General features: G+C 40.9%; 1 protein-coding gene across 1 annotated transcript in view; it reads left to right on the forward strand.

Annotated features, from left to right (window-relative positions):
- LOC311051846 (carboxyl-terminal PDZ ligand of neuronal nitric oxide synthase protein-like) overlaps positions 1–24,433 on the forward strand; it is a 229,191-nt gene that overhangs the window by 84,899 nt on the left and 119,859 nt on the right. Inside the window, exon 5 of the mRNA XM_084066511.1 lies at positions 22,682–22,790. Coding sequence (XP_083922637.1) covers positions 22,682–22,790 — 109 coding nt within the window. The remainder of the gene's footprint in view (positions 1–22,681; positions 22,791–24,433) is intronic.

Below are 24,433 nucleotides of genomic sequence, written 5' to 3' on the forward strand. Positions count from 1 at the left end.
AAGCACACAAACGGCCTATATCACATTTAATCTTGATCCTATGGCAACTAAAACAATTTAGAAAGGTAATAAAAGTTCCACACCATTTGCAATCTACTTTCCATTTTAGGAGAATGATTCCAAGATGCAGCTTTGAGGGATCTCTGTGTGGAGTCTTGGTTATTGGGGAAGGTTCAGTAGCTGATGTGATAGAAGGCAGGAAGTAGGCTACAACAGAGGAGCAGCGCGTGCTTGTCTACAAAACATTGATGGGGCTTCAGGCTTGCGTGGAAAAGGCTTCCTTCTCTGGCTAAAGGGCAACAGAGGTTCACCACCTGGAAGATGCCCTGAGGAGCATTTCACAGCTTCCGATATGATGTCCGTCAGGTGTCACTCATAGATCTTTTTGAGAATGAGTCATTCACCCTCATCATAGAGCTGTACCAAGTCTACCTGGACTCTCTCTGAAGCCAACGAGGAGTTTCAGCTCTCTCCCTCTCGCCGCTATTTTCAAGCATTCTTGAATAAGGCTTAAAGGACAACTTTGTTTTTTTGCAACCAATGTTTATGTTTTAGATTGTAATTAAAGTAAATAAAAGATGAGTGTTTAAAATTTTAAATGTACTGCTTTCTATAGTTTTAGCAATTTTCACAATCTTTTTTACAGTGTTTTCACAGTGGGCGGGGGCATTCTGTCTGGTGGCTAAATATGTATTTTTTTAACACATTAACCCGGCGTTTTCTTTATTATTATTTACAGTAGCTCTTCTAGCCCCCAATAACTCACATCTGGCCATCTCAGACAGCCGGGCCTTTTTTATTGTGTAAAAAAGGCATATTTAGCCACCGGACAGAATGCCCCCGCCCACTGTAAAAAATATCGCAAAAAATGCTAAAACTATAGAAAGCAGTAAATGAAAAAAAAATTACACTCATCATTTATTTACTTTAATTACAAGCTAAAATATAAACCTTGGTTGTAAAAAAACAAAGTTGTCCTTTAAGAGGTCTTTTTTCTTTGTTCTTTCCTTACATACCCGAGTTAAATTAACACAGTAGATTTGACTGTGTTGAAACACAGATTGCAGTAGGTACAGGGAAGAGTACTAACTAGAGAGATAAGAAAACAAAAAAGGATCAAAACAAAATAAACGAGAGAAAGACATGAGCATAATATATCTATTTGATGTCAGCCCTGCCTTAGAACTTACAGAGAGTGTAAGAGGATGGGTCACGTGAGTCCATTTGTGTATGCAGTGCTGTGCTCCATATTACAAATGCTAATGTGTTACATACAGTGTGCTCATCCGCCTCCCGAGAGACAGAGCCAGAAAATGCACATCAAAGAGGAGTATTTCTGTCTTGGACTGTTCTAAACGCTCCCCAGTGAGTTTGTCTGGCGCTCTCTGCAAATGGACAATGCGTGGCTAATCTTTTGGGAGGGTTTAGCTGAGGTCTATTGAAATCCCCACATGGGTTTCTCTTTGAACTTAAGCTGGCACATGTGCCTAAGTTGAGATGGCTGGCCCTCTGCTGACAGTCCCAGCTGCTGACCAGAACATTATGCAACACCAGCACTGTAGGGAAAACCACCTCTGAGATTTTCACACATGCACACACATGATAAAGACCACCTGTAGGACACATGTATGCAAGTGTACACAGTCACACAGACATGGGAGCTCACACTCACACAGATAACACACAGAGAAACCTTCACACTAGGGCTGGGCAATTAACCAAAAATATATCAAAACTTATATTTAGAACCAATAACCGACGTATAAACTAATAATCTAGCAATGTTTTTTATTTTATAATGTTTTTCGGCATGTTTTATTTTTATAATCAACTAAATTGATTAGTCTGATTAATCACTTAATTCTGTATTATACTTTGTTGTCCAATGGTGGTGTACACAAATAGTGAAAATAGCCAATCAAATTTTTTAGATTGATTAATGTAATCGAGGCAAAAGTTTGAAATAATCGTGATATTGATTTGAAGTCGTATCGCCCAGCCCCATTTCACATCTACGATGCATTTAAACAATTTTTTTTTACACAGACTTATTTAAAGATTTATTGAAATTGTTTACTTTACTTATCATTGTCATTGTAAAGAGACGGAAAACCTTGGGCAGAAAGAGAGGAGAGACATGCCATACAAGACGCAGGCAGGATGCACATGAACTGGGGTCCTCATGCTCACTATGGAGCATATGGTCTGCACGCTAACTGGCTGAGCCACCAGGCACCCAATGTTTACACACTTGAATAATGTATTCATTTGAACCTAAAGTAAGAGGATAAGGATATTCTGACAAGCAATATGATTGGCTGAGAGCTGTGTATTATTTGCTTAAACATCACAGGTCATGATGGTATAGCAAATTCACAGCTAGGAGTGATTTTGCAACAGAAGTAATTATTCTTCAAAACGTGATCTTGCAGTGTTTCATTCACATTATTTGTTAAACAAGCTGTGTGTTGTATAAAAGCCATAAGCCATGAATAAGATTACTATTTTGATGCAATGTTATTCTAATTCACAGTGATGTTACTTACCATAACACACTCCCTCTTGTGTTCTATTGCTTAATTTGACAACTTGGAACAATCCGACTGCATCGACTCTACTGTAGCTGTACTAACAACAACTACTGTAGCTCTTAAGCTACACTCACTTAAGTTCCATCTGACTTGAGAACTCAACATAACGTTAACACATTTTCATCACACACACACACACACACACACACACACACACACACACACACACACACACACACACACACACACACACACCTTTGTTAAGTCGCTTGTCCTGTGTAATGTTAACTGTCTTTGTATGGTTGTATGTATAGTCTGTGTTGGGTATTGTATTTTTTTATGGACCACAATTAGGCTTTTTCGTGTTCTAATCCATCGTTGCACTTTTAATTGGCGATACTGCACGTTTTAGTTGTTGTCAATGGTATTCTATCACATGCACATGCACGTGCACACACACACGCACGCACGCACGCACGCACGCACACACACACACACACACACACACACACACACACACACACACACACACACACACACACACACACACACACACACACACACACACACACACACACACACACACACACACACACACACACACACACACACACAGCAGCAACGCCACATTGCAATATTCCCTTTCAATCGAAAAGTACTGTGCATTTTACACTCCAGTAGTAGATTGCCTCTACAGATCTCAGAGTGATGGTTCTGTTAGGAGGTTCATGTTGTTGTTGAGGCAGACATGCTAGGCGACAGAGATGAGATTACACTGTCCATTACAGGAACTGTTCCCTGGAACTGATACATGTATCAGGAAATATCAGTAGGGGGGCGTTACTGTAAAAGCACTCGCACACATGCGGGGGCGCGCGCGCGCGCACACCACACACACACACACACACACACACACACACACACACACACACACACACACACACACACACACACACACACACACACACACACACACACACACATTATGTGTAGTTGTAAGAACTGTCCTGTATTTGTACTCCAATGTTAAAGGACTTAATACTTTAATTATTATTTTTTGTGGGCTGGCTATTTCTCAAATTATGTGTAATCCAGCAGGCTGTTGTGATTTGTAGCTTGTAACACATCATAGAAGGACTGATAATAATAATAATAATCCTTCCCCTTCTTCCCCAGGCATATCTCCTTTTTCCTCATCATGTGCGTGTGTGCGTGTACCTGTATACAGTGTTGCCAGATTCTGTGAGAGAAACAAGCAACCGGGTCTAGGAAAACAAGCCCAAAAGAAGCGACTATGGTCCACATGAGCACTTTAAACATATGCATCAGCTATTTGAAAATAGCCGATCTACAAGCTCACAACGCGTCGCATCGCGACGCGTTGTGAGCTTGTAGATGTGCTATTTTCAAATAAAATCTTGGGGGGGAAATTATAATAAGCAGATCTGGCAACACTGCCTGTATACATAATCTTCCTCTTCCTATATGAAATTGGCTTAAGGGAGGACCGGCCGGCGGACCACGTTGTCACACTCATGTCACCATGACTCAGCCATAACCATACAAGGAGTTCCCAATGCAGCTATGCACAAATATGGAGTGTGTCGTCTAACCTCCGTGTGTCGTCCAATTAAACTACGTTCAGTCAGTGTCTTGGTACAGAAATCCAAACTTGTTGGGCTGTCCTAAGGCACATTCTTCCTCTATTCTATAGGGAGATTTCTAACTGTCAAGTAATTTCCTGGTTCTTTTCATCTGGGTCCTTGTTATCAATACAAGAAAACAAACACAAAGATACAGTTCATCTTTCTCTTCTGTAAACAGAAACATATACACTCTCCCGCCTTTATTCTGCCTCTGTGTTTTGCTTCCTCAATTTTACTGTACGCGCGTACACACACACACACACACACACACACACACACACACACACACACACACACACACACACACACACACACACACACACACACACACACACAATAAGTGTGAGGTTGTGGGTGTTTCATTACAGCTGCCCTCTTTCACAGAGCCTCGGGGCATAACCAGCAGATTGACTCAATAAGGAATATATCAGGAATATATTTGATTCTCTGGATCAACACACACACACACACACACACACACACACACACACACACACACACACACACACACACACACACACACACACACACACACACACACACACTTCATACTCCCCAGGACATCATGAAACACAACCTTGACACAATCCATACATGGAGCAACACACTAGCATTATTTGGGATGGAAACTATTTATTTACATAACCAACATGTTTGGTTACGTACGGAAATCAGGCATTTATGTACATCTAAATTGTTTGTTTTTATCCACCTAACTCACCTAAATAATGGTGACAATGTTTTGTCAGTAAGCCAAGGGCAGGGCTTTTCTGTTTTTACACATTGGTGCACTGGCAATCGATTCATTAAAAATAATTGCAAAGTATTGTGGAATATGAAACCATTCCCTCTCGAGTTTCTGCTCCCAGGACAGAAACGGAGGAAGCGTAAAGAGTATCTCAATCAATAGTCCTTTTGAACTGTCTCTTTGATTCAAGGAAACGATTCGCACTTGCAGACACGGAATATGCACATATATATATACTATGCCATATACACAATATAATCCCCATAGTTCAGACGGGAACAATTCATCTATTCATCTCCATTGTTATGTTGTGCAGACGGTACTAATCTGGAGCTGATTCATAGCTGAGTCATTCATGAATGGTTGTTGGTTGGTTTGTTTTTAATCCACAAAATATGACATACTTCTTTTTTTAAAGGTGTGTGTGTGTGTGTGTGTGTGTGTGTGTGTGTGTGTGTGTGTATATATCCATGCACACATATGAATGAGGCACACGCTTCTCTTAATCATTTTCCATGAAACGGCATCAGATGTTTGCATGTTGTTGAGTAGGTTCAAGGCTTGGCTCTCTGGTTTTTACGATTTTGGCCGAGAGTTCATGTCTCCAGATGGTCTACAATGTGGCGGGCTTCAGACCATATGTTATTGAAGTGTTATTTCCCCACTTTAGAGACCTGGCTGATTGCTGTAATTCTGCAGCCTGTCTGGCCCCTTCAGCTTCTAGTGTGATGTCTGTGTTACTGTAGGCTTGGCTAGTCTCTTCTCTAGCTCACAGGCTCAGTAAACAGCTTGACAGCCCATGATAAGCCTCCTGGCTGCCTTCGTGAAGTGCGAGTGTGAGGTCAAAGAGAAGGTGTGTGTGTGTGTGTGTGTGTGTGTGTGTGAGATTTTACCCAAGAATTCTGTGTACACATTAACCCATTAACACCTGGAACGCATCTATGTCACTTTTTGATTTGAGCTAAAAAAAGCATCATTTTACACTTTGGCTATTCAAAAATAGCAGATCTACAAGCTCATAGCGCGGCACCGAGTGCCGCGCTATGAGCTTGTAGATCTGCTATTTTTGAAAAATCGTGAAAATGTATGCAAATCTTTGAATATATATTGTTTTAAAGCAATCATTTTTAACTCAAATCTTTGCTTCTGGGGGTCCCTGGAACTAAATATTTTGAGATGGTGTCGGCGGCCAAATACATGTTATTTTGGGGGTCCTTGACATGAAAATGTTTGAGCACCACTGATATAGAAACATAGGTTTTTTCAGAACACTGTTGGGGTTTAGAAGACATTTGTAGGTTTTAATGGGATAATGCATGCATGAACACATTACTGATTGTCATTGTGGTAATTACTGTCATGTACTCTGTTGCAGCCAGCCCACACTAATCGTCACCCTCCAGTCTACAGTATGTTAGCTACTAGCAGACTTTTGGCTGCGTCCCTGGCATCTCTGTGTGTGTGTGTGTGCGCCCCACTAGCGAGGGCTTTGCACACAGTCAATTACTATCAATCTTTTGTTTGTGCATTCGAAGCACACCCTGATAGCGCGATAAGGAACACAATCACTGATATAGGGTGTGTGTGCGCTCCACTGTACGCGCACACACACACACACACACACACACACACACACACACACACACACACACACACACACATTCGGGTCTCAGATTTAAATGTACAGCCCAGATAGATCGTAACTGCCTCTCAAGAACCTAATTTATTCCTATACAATCTCTATCTAAGCTGAGCGCTTCTCTTTTGACTTAATGGACTGTCCGGTTGAATTCAATACTCTTCTCTCTCCCAGAGGAACACCACACAGAATTAGGATATCTCAAAAGAACCAGTTTTTATGCCAAGAAATAATGAGGTGTCAAAACATGGCTTAGAAACATTAGCATAAGCCCATGGCAAATGCACTGCTGGAAGTCTTTCAGGAGCAACCGGTTAATTTCAACAAAGTACTTTTTTTTTATTCCAATGGAATTAGAAAAGCATTTTCTCAAACGTGTCAGATTGTATTAAAAAGCACACAGTATGCCAAATAGCAGTGTGAAAACACAGTGAGAACAATGTCCTGCAGCCATTGGAGGAGAAACTCCACATTCCAACCCGAGACCTCTGTCTTATTACAGTGCTTGGACGTCTGCCCAAATGTTTTGAAAAATAACATGAGCCAGACTTAAACACCGGCAGACAGAACACACAACTGTGTCTTCCCCCGCAATAAGGCCAGCCTGGCCGCCCCCCTTACTGTGTAAATGACTGCACAGACTAAACATTTGTAAAGCAGCGGGTCTTATAGTTTCAGCTGTTCTGAGATCATTGAAAGAGCAGCCAGGTCTCGCTGGCCTTTACTATAGTCTATAATTCATCACTTGAACCCACAAACGTTATCAGGTATATTCTTGAACAGGCACTGAGCCCTTTCCATGTTAGTCATAAGCTCCCGTTACACTGCTCTAACACGTATTTTACACGACTGTGAATATATACTCCATTCCCACACATTTCATACATATTTGATAGTTGCTACTACGAGAAGTCTATTACTTACACTCGAGCAGGGGTCTTCAACGTTTTCAACGCCAAGGACCCCCTAGCTGAGAGAGAGATGATGAAGCAGGGACCCCCTCTATATTGTATAAAATTGTGTTTCAGATAAACTTTTGCTGCTCTTTTTTCCCTCTACACCTATAACTCTTTGCCAAAAATAGCAACGTTGAATCAGCTCAGCGTTGTGAGCTTGTAGATCGGCTATTTTTGGCTGAAGTTCTCCTCAGAAAAGGGATGCTGGGGTTCAAGTGGTTAATGTAAAAAAAAAAAAAACATATCACACAAAGATTTGGCGGGCCCCCTGTAGTAACTCTGAGGACCCCCTAGGGGTTCCGGACCCCCTGTTGAAGACCCCTGCACTAGAGGTACTGTACTCGGCCTTTACTTTTCTTAGTACACACTTTATATTTGACTTTTTTAAATTATAATTGTTTTATTCTCCTATTCTTATTCACGGTATACGTATATGTGACTGCAATTTTGTGGGTACTGGGTAGCTTGCATGGAAAACAAGTCCACCTTCACGTCTGTAAATGTGTGATATGACAATGTGAAACTGAAGTTGCCTAGTTTCTGCAGTCAGAATGTATGTTACACAATGTCCTGTTGAACTATCAGTCATGTACTGTCTATGTGTCAGTAGTCTGCTGTACACACAGTACAGTATAGTGTTAACAGTTGCCTCTACAGTCTACACCATACTGTATCACCAAGACAAATGCCTTATATGTCATCCCTACTGAGTAGTAAAGGGTTACTAATCCTTTTTAACAGGATATCCCTGTCCCAATGTGAAAGGTATCTGCTTAAATTACTCTAGGCCTTTATCTTCATGCATTCCTTCCTTTTATGAAAATGATTGTTTCTAACTCCAATTGCATGCAAGATGAATAGCTTTAGCACACTATATCTTCTAGATATCTCAGAAGACTAAACCTTTTCAGAAATATTCACACCTCATGATGTTACAGCTGTTTCTGCCAAGAACTCATAGTTAAAGATATGTATCTCATCAGTTAACTCTTTAAGACCGGGAACGCACCGAGTGCCGCGCTATGAGCTTGTAGATCTGCTATTTTTGAATAGCCAAAGAAATCTGAAAATGACACATGCGTTCCCGGTCTAAATGGGTTAATCTACTTTCATAGATGTTGTGTTTTGCATGCTGAAGTTTGCCACTCAGCTGGCGTAAGCCAGTATAATCCTGTCTGTCGGTCAGTCTGTCTATCCAATCAGCTTCCAGCAGAAACTGAGAGCTGGTCACAGCTCGTCACGCACAACATGCTTGTTGAATATTGATTTGTTCAATATCATCCTTTCGCGTGAAAAGAAAAACGTACTGCCTTATTACAATTCACAAGTGGCCGTGTTTGTTTGAGTATTATGAGGTTCCCATCCTCTATTCATCCTCCTATTAAGCTGCTGTAGAGAGCTCCATTGAATCTGAATGAACATGATTTAATTGTTGCCATCTTCCTCCACCTGTCTCTGTTACTTTAGTCGTTGCGCTATCGGTTCAATACAACAAACTTTATATGCAGGATAAGGACAACATTGCCAAAGCATCAGCATGCCGATGTGTCTCAAGATAAACAGAAACAAAAGCGAACAGGTTTTCTCTCTGTTCCTCTCCTCTCTCTCTTTCTGCATCTCATTCTGTTCCTTTCTATCTCTCCCTCCTCATTCTTCCTCATTGCCACTGCTTTTACCTATGTGTGTGTTTCTGTTTACCTTTTCTTCTATTTGTTACTGTATGCATGTGTGTGTGTGTGTGGGTGCGTCCATTATTGACTGAATATGTGAGTGTTGTTTTCCCTGCACAGAGAAACCTTATTCTGCAGCTTGTCTCCCGAGTGTGTGAGTGTTATATATTTTGAATTCTTTTGAAAATGTGAAGAAAATAGGGATGCCAGGGTTAACCCTTTAAGACCGGGAACGCATCTTTGTCATTGTTTTCTTTTGGCTATTCAAAAATAGCAGATATACAAGCTCATAGCACGGCACCGAGTGCCGCGCTATGAGCTTGTAGATCTGCTATTTTAGAAAAATCGTGAAAATGTGTGCATATCTTTGACTAATATTTTTTAAAGTGAACATTTGTAACTCAAATCTTTGCTTCTGGAGGGTCCCTGGAAGAACATATTTTTGAGATGGGGCCAAATACATATCATTTTGGGGGTCCTTGACATGAAAAAAAAAATCCGGACCATGATATTATTGCAACATACGTTTTAAAAGAAAAACTTCCCCGGAAGCAAAAGATTTGAGTTACAAATGTTCACTTTAAAACATATATATCTTCAAAGATTTTGACAATTTTTCTTTTTTTTTCAAAAATATCAGATCTACAAGCTCTTAGCGCGGCACTCGGTGCCACGCTATGAGCTTGTAGATCTGCTATTTTTGAATAGCCCAAAGAAACCTTAAAATGACTCACAGATGCGTTCCCGGTCTTAATGGGTTAATGTGGTTGTGTACATTATGCAACCCTACCTGACTGTGTACAAATCACTGCACAGTCGAGGTATTTTACTAAACCGTTCCACTTCCTCTTGACAATTATCTTTGTACTGGGGTTTTCCATATAGTACAGTCTCTGGGGATGAGCTGGTAAGGTGTTGGCTCACTGTATATATGCGTACGTAGTACGTACACGCATACATACATGGACATTTGCACATGAATACCTACTGCATCTGGGACTATAACATGTACACAGTGCAATGCATGCAAATGACACATTTTGAAAGCTTGGTGCCGTTTTCCGTCAAGCTGTCTTTACTATAAAGCCTAAATTTCTTTGTAGGAAATGTACCATGGATGAGCACTTCCGTAAGACACACGTACATAAATACACACTCACACACACACACGGCATGACTTGCATGCACAGCATGACTATGACTAATAGGCATGCAGCATGTGGTCTTTCAGTTCAAGTTAGTAGTTTCCTTTTTATTGGAATTGTTTGCATGCATACGTATGTGTGGTAATTTTTTGTCTGAGGTGCTATGTACACACACAGACACACACACACACACACACACACACACACACACACACACACACACACACACACACACACACACACACACACACACACACACACACACACACTGCCTGTGTGTGTGTTTCTGCCTTTGTTTTAATAGAACAGTGTAGATTGACAGGAAAGGGGGAGCGAGTTAGGGAGAGACACGCAGAAAAGGTCACTCCCCAGGGACTCCCTGTCAGGCTGTATCAGAGCCTACATGTGTCTGGTATGCGCCTTAACCGCTCAGCCGTCGGTGCCCTAATACCCAAAGATTTCTAGACGAAATCCAGAACCCAAGCTTTGGTTTCAATGTTAATTAGTTCAGAGTACGTCATAATAATATTTGACGGAAGCATTTGAAACGGATAAGCTTCAGGTATAACTATCACACTGTACATGGGGTATATAAAACGGACCTGTAAGGGTCCATTTGGTTCCATGTACAGTCTTCGGAGTTAACCCATTAAGACATGAGGCCGATTCTACAAATGTCTCCTAAATCCCAACAGTATTCTGAAAAAAAAAGTATGTTTCTATATCAGTGGTGCTCAAACTTTTTCATGTCAAGGACCCCCAAAATTATATGTATTTGGCAGCGGACCCTCATCTCAAAATATTTTGTTCCCGGGACCCCCAGAAGCAAAGACTTTAGTTAAAGATGTTAGCTTTAAAACGATATGTATTCAAAGATTTGCACACATTTTCACGATTTCTCAAAAATAGCAGATCTACAAGCTCATACCGCGGCACTCGGTGCCGCGGTATGAGCTTGTATATCTGCTATTTTAGCTTTTTTTTTGCTCAAATCAAAAAGTGACACAGATGCGTTCCCGGTCTTAAAGGGTTAAATTAACACGAGACATTTTACTATGTGCCTCGGCTATGCTTCGAGAAACACACATCTCCCACTGCGTTAAGCCTCAGCAGACATGCAGACTCACAGCCAGATTCCAGACAGGCACACACCTTTTGGAGTGATTCACCCATGTGTCTGCATACACATGTGGGATGTAGAGAGAGATGAGCAGATGGAGCGGAAGGGAAAGAAATACAGGTGTGGAGCAGTGGGCAAGAAGAAGAAGAGTTCTCACCATTTAAACCTGTAAAAGAAGCATTAGAGGCAATGTTTCCCCAAACAGTGGGTTCGGGAACCCATTTTTAATGGGTCGCGGACCCATTTTACACGACATGTTGGGAGCTTGTAGATCTGCTGTCCTTTTGATGTGAGCTTGTAGATCTATTTTCCTTAGTTTGGGTCCCAGGGAGACAGCTAATTTGTCTTGGCTCTCGAGCTAAAAAGAAGTTTGGGAAGTTTGTATTAGAGGAGGTCAGGAGAGGAGCAGAGAAGACTTAATTAGAAGCCCTCACTGCAGAACTTCACACTGTTCACAGCTCTGGTTGCTGCAGAGGGCCAGCCTTGAACTCCTTGTCTCTCCATGCAGTTAAATGAGCACTCCGGATTTGACTGTTTGCTGCTTCCCCTTTTTCTCTGTCCATCTCTCCCTGTCTCTAATCCAGTCTTAACCCATTCAATCTGTGTCACTTTAGATTTCTTTGGCTATTCAAAAATAGTAGCTTGTACAGTAGATCTGCTATTTTAGAAAAATCGTGAAAATGTTTGCAAATCTTTTAATATATATATACATTTGTAACTCAAATCTTTGCGTCTGGGGGGTCCCTGGAACAAAATATTTTGAGATGGGGATCCGCGGACAAATACAAATAATTGTGGAGGTCCTTGACATGAGAAAAAGTTTGAGAGCCACTGATATTATAGCAACATTTGTAAAAAAAACTGTTAGGATTTAGAAGACATTTGTAGAATCCCCCAGAAGCAAAGATTTGAGTTTTTTCACAACAATATAGCAGATCTACAAGCTCATAGCGCGGCACCGGGTGCCGCGCTATGAGCTTGTATATCTGCTATATTTTTTTTAGCCAAAGTATAAAATAATGGTTATAGCAAAAAATCCAAAATGACACAATTTTGTGGTGTTGGTTAAAGGAGCACTCCGGATTTGACAGTGTGCTGCATCCCTTTCTCTCTGTCCATCTCTCTGTCTCTAGTCCAGTCTTAATGGCCCTGGTGTCCATTTAACACCGCGTGATGTATGACTTGTGTTTTCGGTCTCATCCGTCCTTTTCTCCTTTTACTTCCTCCTCCGTTCACTCACTCGATTTATCTCTCCCTTCCTAATGCTGCTGGTAGACATGTCTTATTTAGTCTGGGTGATGTATTGCCATGGTGTAGGGTTTTTTATTTTGGTTTGTTGTTGTTGTTGTCACTGATCCTCTCCTTTTTCTACCGCTTTCCCCTTCATTCTCTTCAGGCTTTGGTCCAGACAGACAAATAGAGTGTATTCCCCTCTGTTGTCCCCTCTATTCTACAAAATGTCTTCTGAATCCTAACAGTATTCTGAAAAAAACGTGTGTTTCTATATCAGTGGTTCTCAAACTTTTTCATGTCAAGGACAGCAACATTATATGTATTTGGCCACGGACCCCCATCTCAAAATATGTTGTTCCATAGACCCCCATGAAGCAAAGATTTGAGTTAAAAATGTTCGCTTTAAAATAATATATATATTCAAAGATTTGCACATTTTCATGATTTTTCAAAAATAGCAGATCTACAAGCTCATAGCGCGGCACTCGGTGCCGCGCTATGATCTGCTATTTTTGAATAGCCCAAAGTGTAAAATAATGCTTTTTAAGTCAAATCTAAAAAATGACACAGATGTGTTCCAGGTCTTAATGGGTTAATTCAAAATGCACACACACACACACACACACACACACACACATTGGCAGGCACACACACACGCACGGTAACATTCCATGTACTTTCTGAGCTGGTTTGCCTTCCAAGTTCAAGATGACATTTTAATGTAACAATTCTGCAAAGCAAATTGAAATTGGGTCAACCTGGTGTAAAGTACAGCATATAATGGTGTTTTGGTCCCGTGTTGATTAAAAACATACTGTATTATGCTGGTCTATCCTTCTAGCCTCCAATTTACCTCGCAGCAGCCAGTGTCTCTCTCTCTCTCTGTCTTCCCTACAGCATCGTTACACCTTACTCTCTCCCTCTTTTCCTCTCTATTGCTGCCTTTCTTCTCTCCACTTTTTAAGTCCTGTCCATTTTCCTACAGTACCTTTCCGCCTTGCCTTTCCTTCCTCCCTGCCTGCCTTCCTTCTTACTCTGCAACATCATGGCATACAGCAGTGGTTTTCAACCCTTTTCATATCAAGGTCCATTATTTATTCAGCATTTGAGCCACGGAACCACCATTTGATGAGATTTAGACTCTCAGGCCGAAGACATACAGTAGAATATTTTGTTGTCGTTGGATACGATTTTGTCCACAATTCCATGCTGTATTGATGTTGGAACCATAGGAGAGATAACAGGCAAAATAACAATTCTTCTACGTTCTCTAATTGTATAGACCTCTTGTAAATTAAGTAATGCAGATGTTTAACAATAATGTAACTTGGTTTCATTTTACACACTCAAGAGTTAAAGCTCTATAAGGGTTCATTTGGTTACCAACTCTCCATCATTCAGCTGGGGACCACCTTGAGACCCCCTCAAGGACCACTGGTGGTCCCCGGACCACTGGTTGAGAACCACTCGCATACAGTGACCGGGCTTCTTTTCTGAGCGTTTGAGAGCCCTGCCCTGGAGGTTTGTTTTTGTTTCTCACAACCGTGTACTTTCTCAACCATGAAACGGCCTGAAAAAAGTGTGTTCTTGAATGCAAGAAAGTAATGTGCCGTGGTGATAGTAATCCTTCAACTTTTCGGTCAAGGCCAGTCCAGGCATTGCCGTGTACAGTATGTACAGTAATGTACAGGCTCTGTTGTGGCCTAGTATACATGCCTGCGGGCACAAACAAACCTCTCCATCACACCGGGAACACATTTTGTCTGCCCTACGAATTCGAACCCAGGATAACCCTGATAGAGGAGAAAGGAACTGGTTGGAATAACGTGATCCTTCCACACGCTACGTCCTACCGGGGAAACTCCCCCCTGTCAGGTGACAAGAAGGTCAGTCGGCTCTCATGCATTGAAGGAGGCATGAGCTCGGCCCTGGTTCTCCCTAGGCTGGTGAGGGGAGTGTAGCGGCCAGGATCACTTGGCACCGGGTGAGAAAGGGTTACAAAATCGCGTGATAAAAAAAAAAAAGAACCCAGGATAATAGATACAGTCACTCACGTCTTCAGTGAATAAATAGAAAAGTTTTCAAGGATGGAATTCCTGGAGCCATGGTGACAGAGGGTGACAGTGAGTTACCCAGGTGATCTCGAAGGGTTGTCATCCATCAGATTCTTAAAGTTGCAATCTGGAACTTTTTTTAGTGAATAAACCATTATTATTATTTTTTTTTACCAATCTACAGTAGTAGAGTATGGTGATACAATATAAATAGTACAATTGCAGTGGTTGAAGGTGGGAGAAGTTTAGACCCTGTGTTCGGGTAGGAACTCTGGTACAGTAGTTGACGAACTTGACGTTAATGGTAATCGTTCATCATTGTGGATGCTCACGTCTTTTTTTATCGTTATCATTCTTGGTGCGGATGACCTTTAACCCATTAAATCCGGGAATGCATCTCTGTCATTTTAGATTTCTTTGGCTATTTTTTAATCTTTGAATAGAGGATATGCGCATGCTTAAAGTGAATGGCACATCGAGTGGCAAATCGAGTGGCAAAGCAACATGCAAAATGAGTTTAACATTGTTTAATGTTGTTTAATGCAATCAGATATGACTTTTCTGTTTGGATGCATGGGCTGTCAAGGCCAGAAAGTATTTTTTTGACACTCAGTAGGCATTCCTGCATAACTTCCGGGTTTGATGATGATGTCACACGCATATCATCTATATGTATATTTTAAAGCGAACATTTGTAACTCAAATCTTTGCTTCTGGGGGTCCCTGGAACAAAATATTTTACCAAATGTTCGGTTTAAAAAAAAATATATATATTCAAAGATTTGCACACATTTTCAAGATTTTTCAAAAATAGCAGATCTACAAGCTCATAGCGCGGCACTCGGTGCCGCGCTATGAGCTTAGTATATCTGCTATTTTTGAATAGCCATAGAAATCTAAAAATGACACACGTGCTGCGTTCCCGGTCTTAATGGGTTAACTGCTTCAACGTTGCCAGCATCTCTCCGACATTGAGAAATAATTATTTATGCATGGGTCGGTTTGATATAGGAACGTGTGAGATTAGGTTTGAGGGGTAATCCTCTCTCATCTTGTGATTTTTCTGCTTTCTCTGATCATACCACTTGACCTGAAACTGAAACACAGCTGATCTGGTCTCTCTGGTGTTGATTATTGGTTTAGTTTTTTAAGTTTTTTAAAGTGGCCTGCAACTTTATATTTCTCCAGATCTGTAACAATCAGCAGTTGATAGATGGTGAGCAGTAGCATGCACGGACAAATACACACACACACACACACACACACACACACACACACACACCCTTTTAGCTTCTCAACTATGCTTTCTTATCTTAGCCAAACACTCGCAGCGTCCTAGGACACAATATTTAAATATGAGAATCTGGTCAGTACTTTAGCTGAAGTACTTTTTCATTTTTATTGCATAGTCACTGCAACTATTTGCTATTGACTGCTGTAACCATGGCACTGGCTGTAATTGAGATTTCATAATTTAATATAAAACAGGACACAGTTCAGGAGTTCAATTATTGTTGACCTTTTCTCTGTGTGGTTTCTGTTTGGAAAGTAAAAAAACAAAAGGGCAAGAAATGTTGTAGCCCTCCACTGTCACCTTTCACTCCAAATATTTGCATTCTTTTTGTCGTTAACAGATACATAACTTTGCTTCTACCACTGTACTACAATACTCTATTAATATTGTTGCTTTTACAAATCGTTTTCCGCTTTTGCATTTTCTTCCTTTAATCAGTGCTATTGAACACCCATTACGTCTGTGTGTTGATGAAAAAAAAATTGAACAAATGAAAAGTATTCAAAAGTGCTTCTGACAAAACCAGCTAACTCCATTGGATCCTCAAACTTTCTGCTAAACCAGCTAACTCCACCAAAGGAGTTAGCTGGTTTTGCTGACTCCGGGCTCCACCCCATTTTGACCTCCAACCTCATTGAGAGCTTGGAGGTCCATTTAGCTGTTCTTATCAATGATGAACAAAACTCCACTTTTGTTTTGTTTTTGTTATTTCCTGAAAAATGAACATTTTGGAGTTAGCTGGTTCCTGCCGGACAGCAGAGAAATACTACTACTACTGTACCGCTGCTGCTGCTGCTACCACCACAACTACTACCACTACTGCTACAACTACAACTTATACTACAGTATTTTGAGAGTGGCAAGAAAAAGAGGGAGAGGAGAGTGGCTGACATTCAACAATAGTACACTGTACACTACAACAATAGTACACTACATTCTGAGTGATAATTGAACTGTCACTTCTGTGTTCACACTCGGTGTTTTGCCGTGTATGAGGGCTTTGGCGATGCCACTCTCATAACCATTCCATTGTAGTGTGTGGTAGCCTAGCCCTAGTATGCACCACAGCACGCCGAAACCACAAGGACACCCTTCCCGGGATGGATTTCCTCACGGAGGAAATGATGAGAGGGCCAGAATGCCCTTCCAGGAAGCCGCAGCGCCCTGACTCAATAGACTGATGTGGGCTGTCTTTGTCTCTCCCAAGTATCCTTGGGTTCAGTTTTCAGGGTCATGTGCAGACGATATCCCATCTGGGAATAGTATTACTGAGCCGTTACAGTGGCCTCTTATGGATTTCCAATAACAGGATGTTAAATGCTCAGAGATCATATTAATGGAAAAAATGTTTTGTCTTTTATTCTAGACCGTGATGCTAAATATAAATTAATTGAGGATAAGATAGGCAGAAAATACACGGACACACACACACACACACACACACACACACACACACACACACACACACACACACACACACACACACACACACACACACACACACACACACACACACACACACACATGCACACACACACACACACGCGCGCGCACACACACTATTAACTTCTAATAGCTTTGTTTGAGTATATGCATCTCCTTCTTAGACATCGATGTGTACATTGCTGTGGTCATGGATGTGTGTGTGCTATGTGTGTTTGCGTGTGTGTGTGTGTGTGTGTGTGTGTGTGTGTGTGTGGGGTGCAGTGCCTCTTAACGTCTGTGATTTATAGCGGTTGTATTTCACGGGCAGCCATTTATCACGGGGGACAATGGCCAGGGCCCTCTGAAACAAGCCTACTTAATTACTCAGACATCATATTGAAGCCCCCTGGGCCCTGCATGATAAATTCAGCCTATTAACAAGAGGGCTAATTAATAGCTTTAACTGTGTGTACTGTATGTGTGGTCAATTAGAGTGATGTCTTGCCCTTGTTATCGCGACACTGAGGTTCTTGTTGAAAGCTGCATGAATGGACTAGAGTGTTTTTTATGTGTGCATATGTGATTGGATTTGTCTGTATTCGCCGCTTATCGCCTTTCAAAAAGTGTTCTGCTGACAGAGGCCATTCCAGCCATTGTCACCATTCAGTTGTTGATGGAAAATAGCCGATCTACAAGCTCACAACGCGTCGCCTCTGCAATGTGTTGTGAGTTTGTAGATTGGCTATTTTTTTGTCGTTGCGACACCGTCGTACAGCAATGTATAAATCGGGCTTTAACTGAGCGGCAGAGTCATAAATCATCCACTCTGAGCTGTTCTCTCTCTCCTACCTTCACTTACTTATACAGTCAAAATCCTCCCCTCACTTGTTTTCACTTTCTCTCTTTTCTACACCCTCCTAAATCTACACGTTCTCTCACTGTATTTATTCAGTCCTAATCTTTCTGTCAGTTGCTCTTTAAGTCACTAATGCACTTTTAATCTCACTCAATATATCTTCCTCTTAAATTATTAATTGTCCTTCAACTTGCTCGGAAAGATTTGTCTCCGTTCTCCCTGTCTCTCAAAAACCTAGTTATTAGTAAAAAAGTGAGTTAGAAGTGGTTTGTTTTTGTCATTACTTACTAATGTTCACAGGTTTTATTACTGTTCAAGGGTTCATGTTTATTTATTGTACTGCTTATGGTAGAACTGTAACTATATTGCAGGAGAGCTTCCTCAACAATGTGGATAAGATGATAATAATAACACTAATAATAGAAAATCTGAATCAAGAAAGTCAGAATAAACTGTAATAGCTCAAAAAGCTACATACTGTAAATAGCACGTATCCACAATTGTGTACTATTAGTATAGCTATTTATAGTAAGAATAGTAATGTAATAAAATAAGATGGCATTGGCATCTGTGCAATTGTAGATGTGAGGTTGTTTTGAAGAAGTGGTTTTGGCTCATGCATAATATTACCTCATGTTTAACTGAAGGCTGTATCTTGAGCAGCTCCTTTTGTGTGACGCTGAGAAATGAAGGCCGCGGTCAAACAAGGTTTTCATACTCCATATCGTTTTGCCTGTAATTAGATTCACAGAATTGTGCCCGGGGCCTAATGTTTATGAAAATGGCACCAAAGTTGCACCATCTGTCGTACAAACTCGATTTCGCCCCACAGCGTCCTCGTGTCCTGACTGCTGTACCCCACGACTGACCCAGCCCTGGGTAGGCAACCAGGCCTGGCGGAGAACTGCGCTCTGAAGAGTGCACTTTTTTTAGTTCTCTGCTGTTGTCTGTAAATTTGAGGTTTCGCTTGACCGTGCTTTGTTGCAGTCAGATGAATACCATCTCCAAAAATACTTAAAATTAATAATATATTATTTGTTCAAACTGAAACCTCCTTTTCTTATTGTATTGGTAATCAGAAAATAACTTTGGAGTATGGTTTAGTGGTTGTCTGTAAATGTGAAGTTTCGCTTGACAGTGGTTTGTTGCAGTCAGATGAATACCGTTTTCAAAAATACTTAAAATAAATAATATATTACAAAAACTGAAACCTGTGGTAATCAGAAAGAAAGCAAAAATAAAACAGTGTATGTTACCCCTCCCACCCCCCAAAGTTCCCGCTCCGAAAGAGCCACAACCCTGGTATCCTGTTGTACCATTAACACAAAAAGACAATACAAACAAAATAAGACACAATTGCAATGAAAGTTGAAAGGACATGTAAAACAAAGATGAAAAAAGTCAGAAAATAACTTTTGAGTATGTTTTAGTGGTTGTTGGGCCACGGTAGATATTCAGCATAAAACATTATGTCATTGCGGTGTACCAAGTAAATTCAAGCAATGCCAAGAACTCCAAACTAGCAGTTATGAAGATTTTATGTAGTAGGAGGGATTCACAGATGTATTTTGCTTTCTACTGTCTTGGAACCAAAATCCTCAGTGTTCATGTATCCATTAAGAACTCAAAGAAGACTAAACAAATGTAACCAAATGGAGCCTTATGGGTCCATTTGATTACGTTCGTTCACTCATTGTTAAATGAACACACAGTGTATCTGTGTAGCAGATGTTTGGCAAGCTTTGGTGCAAAAGACAGTTGATGGAGATATATCTGCGCTGTCACGTGTGCATTGCTGGGGGATTTGTCAACTAGTCCAGTCTAACTAAGCTCTTTCTGGTTTACCTCTGGCGAGGTACACTTACTGCCAACTGATAATGTCTCTTTTATCGTTGCCTGCAATCTCTCTCTCTCTCTCTCTCTCTCTCTCTCTCTCTCTCCCTGTTGGCACATTAGTCGGTAAAGGAGACAAAATGTTTTGTTTTACTCTCAAGTTTAAAGATACAGTAGCTCACCTCTGAGTGAGCTTGGTGTGTGCGTATAGACACTGACTTCAGGACAGGATTTATAGGATTTCTGTCTGGAGCTGCCAGAAGGCCGGTGGTCATCATCATGACATCATCCATATGCTAGCTGGGTGGCCGGGGGGGCGAAAAGTGCCAAAACACACACACCACAGAACTGTCACTGAGGTTTGGATGAGAGGCTAAACACACAAACACGAACACAATGTTGACCTGTTCTGCCAAAGTCAGTAGGATGTTGCTGAAAACACATTTGAGGTTTTGTGAAGTCCCTTTTTTTTCCTCCTAACATTTCAATGTTTTTCTTGTACTACATATTCCCAAAGAGGTCAAATTACAAATCGACTGCATAACCAGCCTCTGTTTTTGAGAGAAATTGTCTCAAACTAGCTAATCAGCCAGTGTGCATGCAGTACCACATAATTGCTGCATCCTGCGTTTGAATGTAGCTCATTTGTTGCATGTTTTCATAAATGTTTTATCATGCATCAGTAATCATTCTAATCAATGCCAAAAGAGAGGGGGAGAGAGAGAAAAACTAAAAAGAATACAAAATGTATCTTGGCCACATTTCTTTGCTGTTTGGATCAAACGTATGTTTGGGTTCCACAGATACATCCCTGTCTTTGGTTTTGTTTGGGTCCATGGCAGTAAAAAACCTTCCTTTTAGCCTTAAGGCGGCTTATTGTCTCTGCCAGGCCGAAGGCGGTGACACACACACGTCCATCTGTGTGTCCGTGTGTGTCCGTGTGTGTGTGTGTGTGTCCGTCAGTCCGTCCGTGTACAGCTAATCTCCGGCACCGTTGGACGGACCAGCGTGAAACTGTGCACACACACTCCCTGGAGCCAGAACACTTTTTTTTTCTACTGATTGTGTCCAAACATCATGCAAATCGGTACACATTATCTCTATAGTCATGTGATCAAGACGGACCTGTCCGATTGTTTCCCCGAAGATTGGCATCTAAAGGTTGAAGGAGTGGTCCGTTTTGAACAAAGTGCCTCAAATCATGCACGCAGTATCCGATTGCTGTGAAACTTCACAATGGTCTGTTATAGCGCCACGAGGAGGCCACATTTTGTAAAACGATTCTTTTGCTATTCCTCCTACAGATTTTTTCCAAACATCACGCAAATCGGTACACATCTCTATAGTCGATTTTTCATATTTCAAGCTGATTGCCTAAGATTGACTTCTACTACCTGGCCTGGCAGAAGCCTCTGCTCCGAGGAGCACATCTTTCTAGTTTATACTCAACTGAAATGTGTTTCCTTTGAAAATACATCATTTTGGTGGAGTGACACAGTCATGAGACAAAGTATAAATTAAGCCTAGGGGTCCTCTGGTGTCATCATAATTTTTGTACAACTCACACCATAGATCTTGGAACACAATGTCCTCCCTCCTGCAGGATATTATTTATTATTTCTCACTATTTCTCCTTGGCGGGGGGACGGCCTGTTTTTCTCAGTAACTTATTTCTCCCCCCCCTGCCCTCCTGCAGGATATTACATATCTGTCCGTGCTCAATCTTTCCCCTCAGCAGAGATTGCTCTATTTTGGTCTCTGGCTTAGTTCTCCCTATCTCCTCTATGGTACCTCATACGATATTGTGTGTCTTCTGATTATATTTCATTATGTCTGTTTTCCTTCCACATTATTCCATCACACATACATAATCAGCTACTATCTTTTATTGTTTATTTTCTGTATGCTGTAATTGTTTGTTTGTTTATTTACTACTGTAGTAATACTTTGTTGTTGCTTTTTGATAGTTTCATTATCAAAGACCAGATAAGCACCCATAGTAATACACATGCTCCAGGGGGTCCCCAGCAAAATATGTTAATATGGCATCACCATCATTTCAACCCTTTATACTTTGGCTATTAAAAAATAACAGACCTACAAGCTCATAGCGCCGCGCTACGAGCTTGTAGATCTGCTATTTTTGAAAAATAGTGAAAATGTGTGCAAATCTTTGAATGCACATATTTTTAAAGCGAACAGTTGTAACTTAAATATTTGCTTCCGGGGGTCCCTGGAACTAAATATTTTGAGATGGGGGTCCGCGGCTAAATATACATATCAATTTGGGGGTCCTTGACATGAAAACGTTTGAGAACCACTGCGTTAGTGTGCATACATCTATTTCTCACTGTATCCCTCTTTACTTAAGTTCTTATGCCTTTTTCAATGGTGGAAATAAGTTATGTGCAATATGATCTAATCTCAATGGTTCTCCTGTATCTGTATCTCCCTATCACGACATTTTGTGTATTTTATTATGACTTTTTTTCTATATTATCCTAAACCTAAATTCACGTTATGTCTTCCAGGATATTCTACGTGTCTCATGATTCCCAGGACCTGAAGATATTCAGCTACATCGCCAGAGATGGACAGAGCAACGTTTTCCGCTGCAACGTGTTCAAGTCCAAGAAGAAGGTGAGTCGAGTGTTGCCTCATTCTTTTGCTCTGACGCACCACATTGATGCGTGCCAAGAATAGCAAATCTACAAGCACGAAACACGTTGCATCACAAATCGTTGTGAGCTTGTAGATCGGCTATTTTCGGCGTGTGACACTGGCAGTGGTGTAAAGTAACTAAGTACATTTACTCAAGTAGGCTACTGTACTTTTACTTATACTCCACTACATCTAAGAGGCAAATATTGTACTTTAACTCCACTGCAATTATTTGAAAACATTAGTTACTAGTTACTTTGTAGATTTTGATTGTTATTACAAAACATACATTAACCACTTCAGCCCTATATACATTTTGGCCATTTGAAAATAGCCGATCTACAAGCTCACAATGTGTCGCATCGCGACGCATTGTGAGCTGGTAGATCGGCTGTTTTCAAAAGATTTTAATACATTTGAAAACTTGGAAATGGGACATTCTGCATAATGAGTACTTTCTACATTTTGATATCAATACTTTTGTACCTTTACTCAAGTAAATTTCGAATTCAGGACTTTCACTTGTAACAGAGTATGTCTACATTGCAGTATTGATACTTTTACTTAAGTAAAAAAAATGGAGTACTTTTCCCACCACTGGACACTGTCATGCTTCAGAGTTTACTTCAGGCTTGTGTTCTGCACCGCTGCTGTTTGTAGGAGTTGCAGATGTAACAAACAAATGAGACCTAACTAACGGTCGGTATGCAGAGCTCCTCCGCGAAAATCCATACCATCGTATAAAGGCTTCTTAGTTCCGCTACAGGGGTCTCATCATCTGCTGTCTTGTTTTTGGACCCCAAAGGTTGGTTGTGTACCTTGGCTGTTGAGATTAATTTAATGGGATATAGATAGGGGGGTAGATATTCATTTTCATGCATCATTTAGGCCCAGACAAAAGATAATGCAATTGCTTGCAATAATGCGGGAGGAAACACACTGTAGTAGGCCCACACAATCATCTGCAGCCAGCACTTTCTGAAAGACTTCCAGTAATAAAATGCAGTTTGAAGCACAATGCGGTGTGTGTGTGTTGCAGTGCTGCACAGTTCCCCAAAATGTTTGCTTTTTTACCAGGTTGCCAAACCTGGTCTATATCTACACTCGCTAGTCCTGCTAGTCGTGACTTTTTCCTCATTGGCTGGTCCTTTAGCCAATGAGGGCTCAATGTCCTCTCAGAATATGGGATCTAAAGACGACCCGCAATACTGTGTTCGGCCACTGTATGTATCTCTATGAACTGTGGCGCTGTTCCTCATTTGGCCTTTCAACGTTGCCATGTTTAGTGAGAGAAATAAGCAACCCTATGGGATCTAAAAACATTGCCATGTTTAGTGAGAGAAATAAGCAACCTGGTATAATATATATTTATCTTGTTATGCCACCTACACTAGTTAAAAAGCTACCATCCCGAACCTTTTTGATGTGAATAAAACTTAGATTTTGGCCAATCCTTATGGTAGAGTATGTTGTAGCTACAATATATAATTTAGCACATCTGCAGTGGTTGGAGGTGATCTCCCTGCTCTTCTATTGAGAATACTGTATTTTATCCTGTGTTCGGTTAGAGACACTGCTGGTTGACAAGAGGTATTGCCTCAAGTTCAAAGTGTAATATCACC

This window comes from Gymnoscopelus microlampas, assembly GCF_963454915.1.
Source record: "Gymnoscopelus microlampas genome assembly, chromosome: 9".
Classification (NCBI taxonomy): Eukaryota; Metazoa; Chordata; class Actinopteri; order Myctophiformes; family Myctophidae; genus Gymnoscopelus; species Gymnoscopelus microlampas.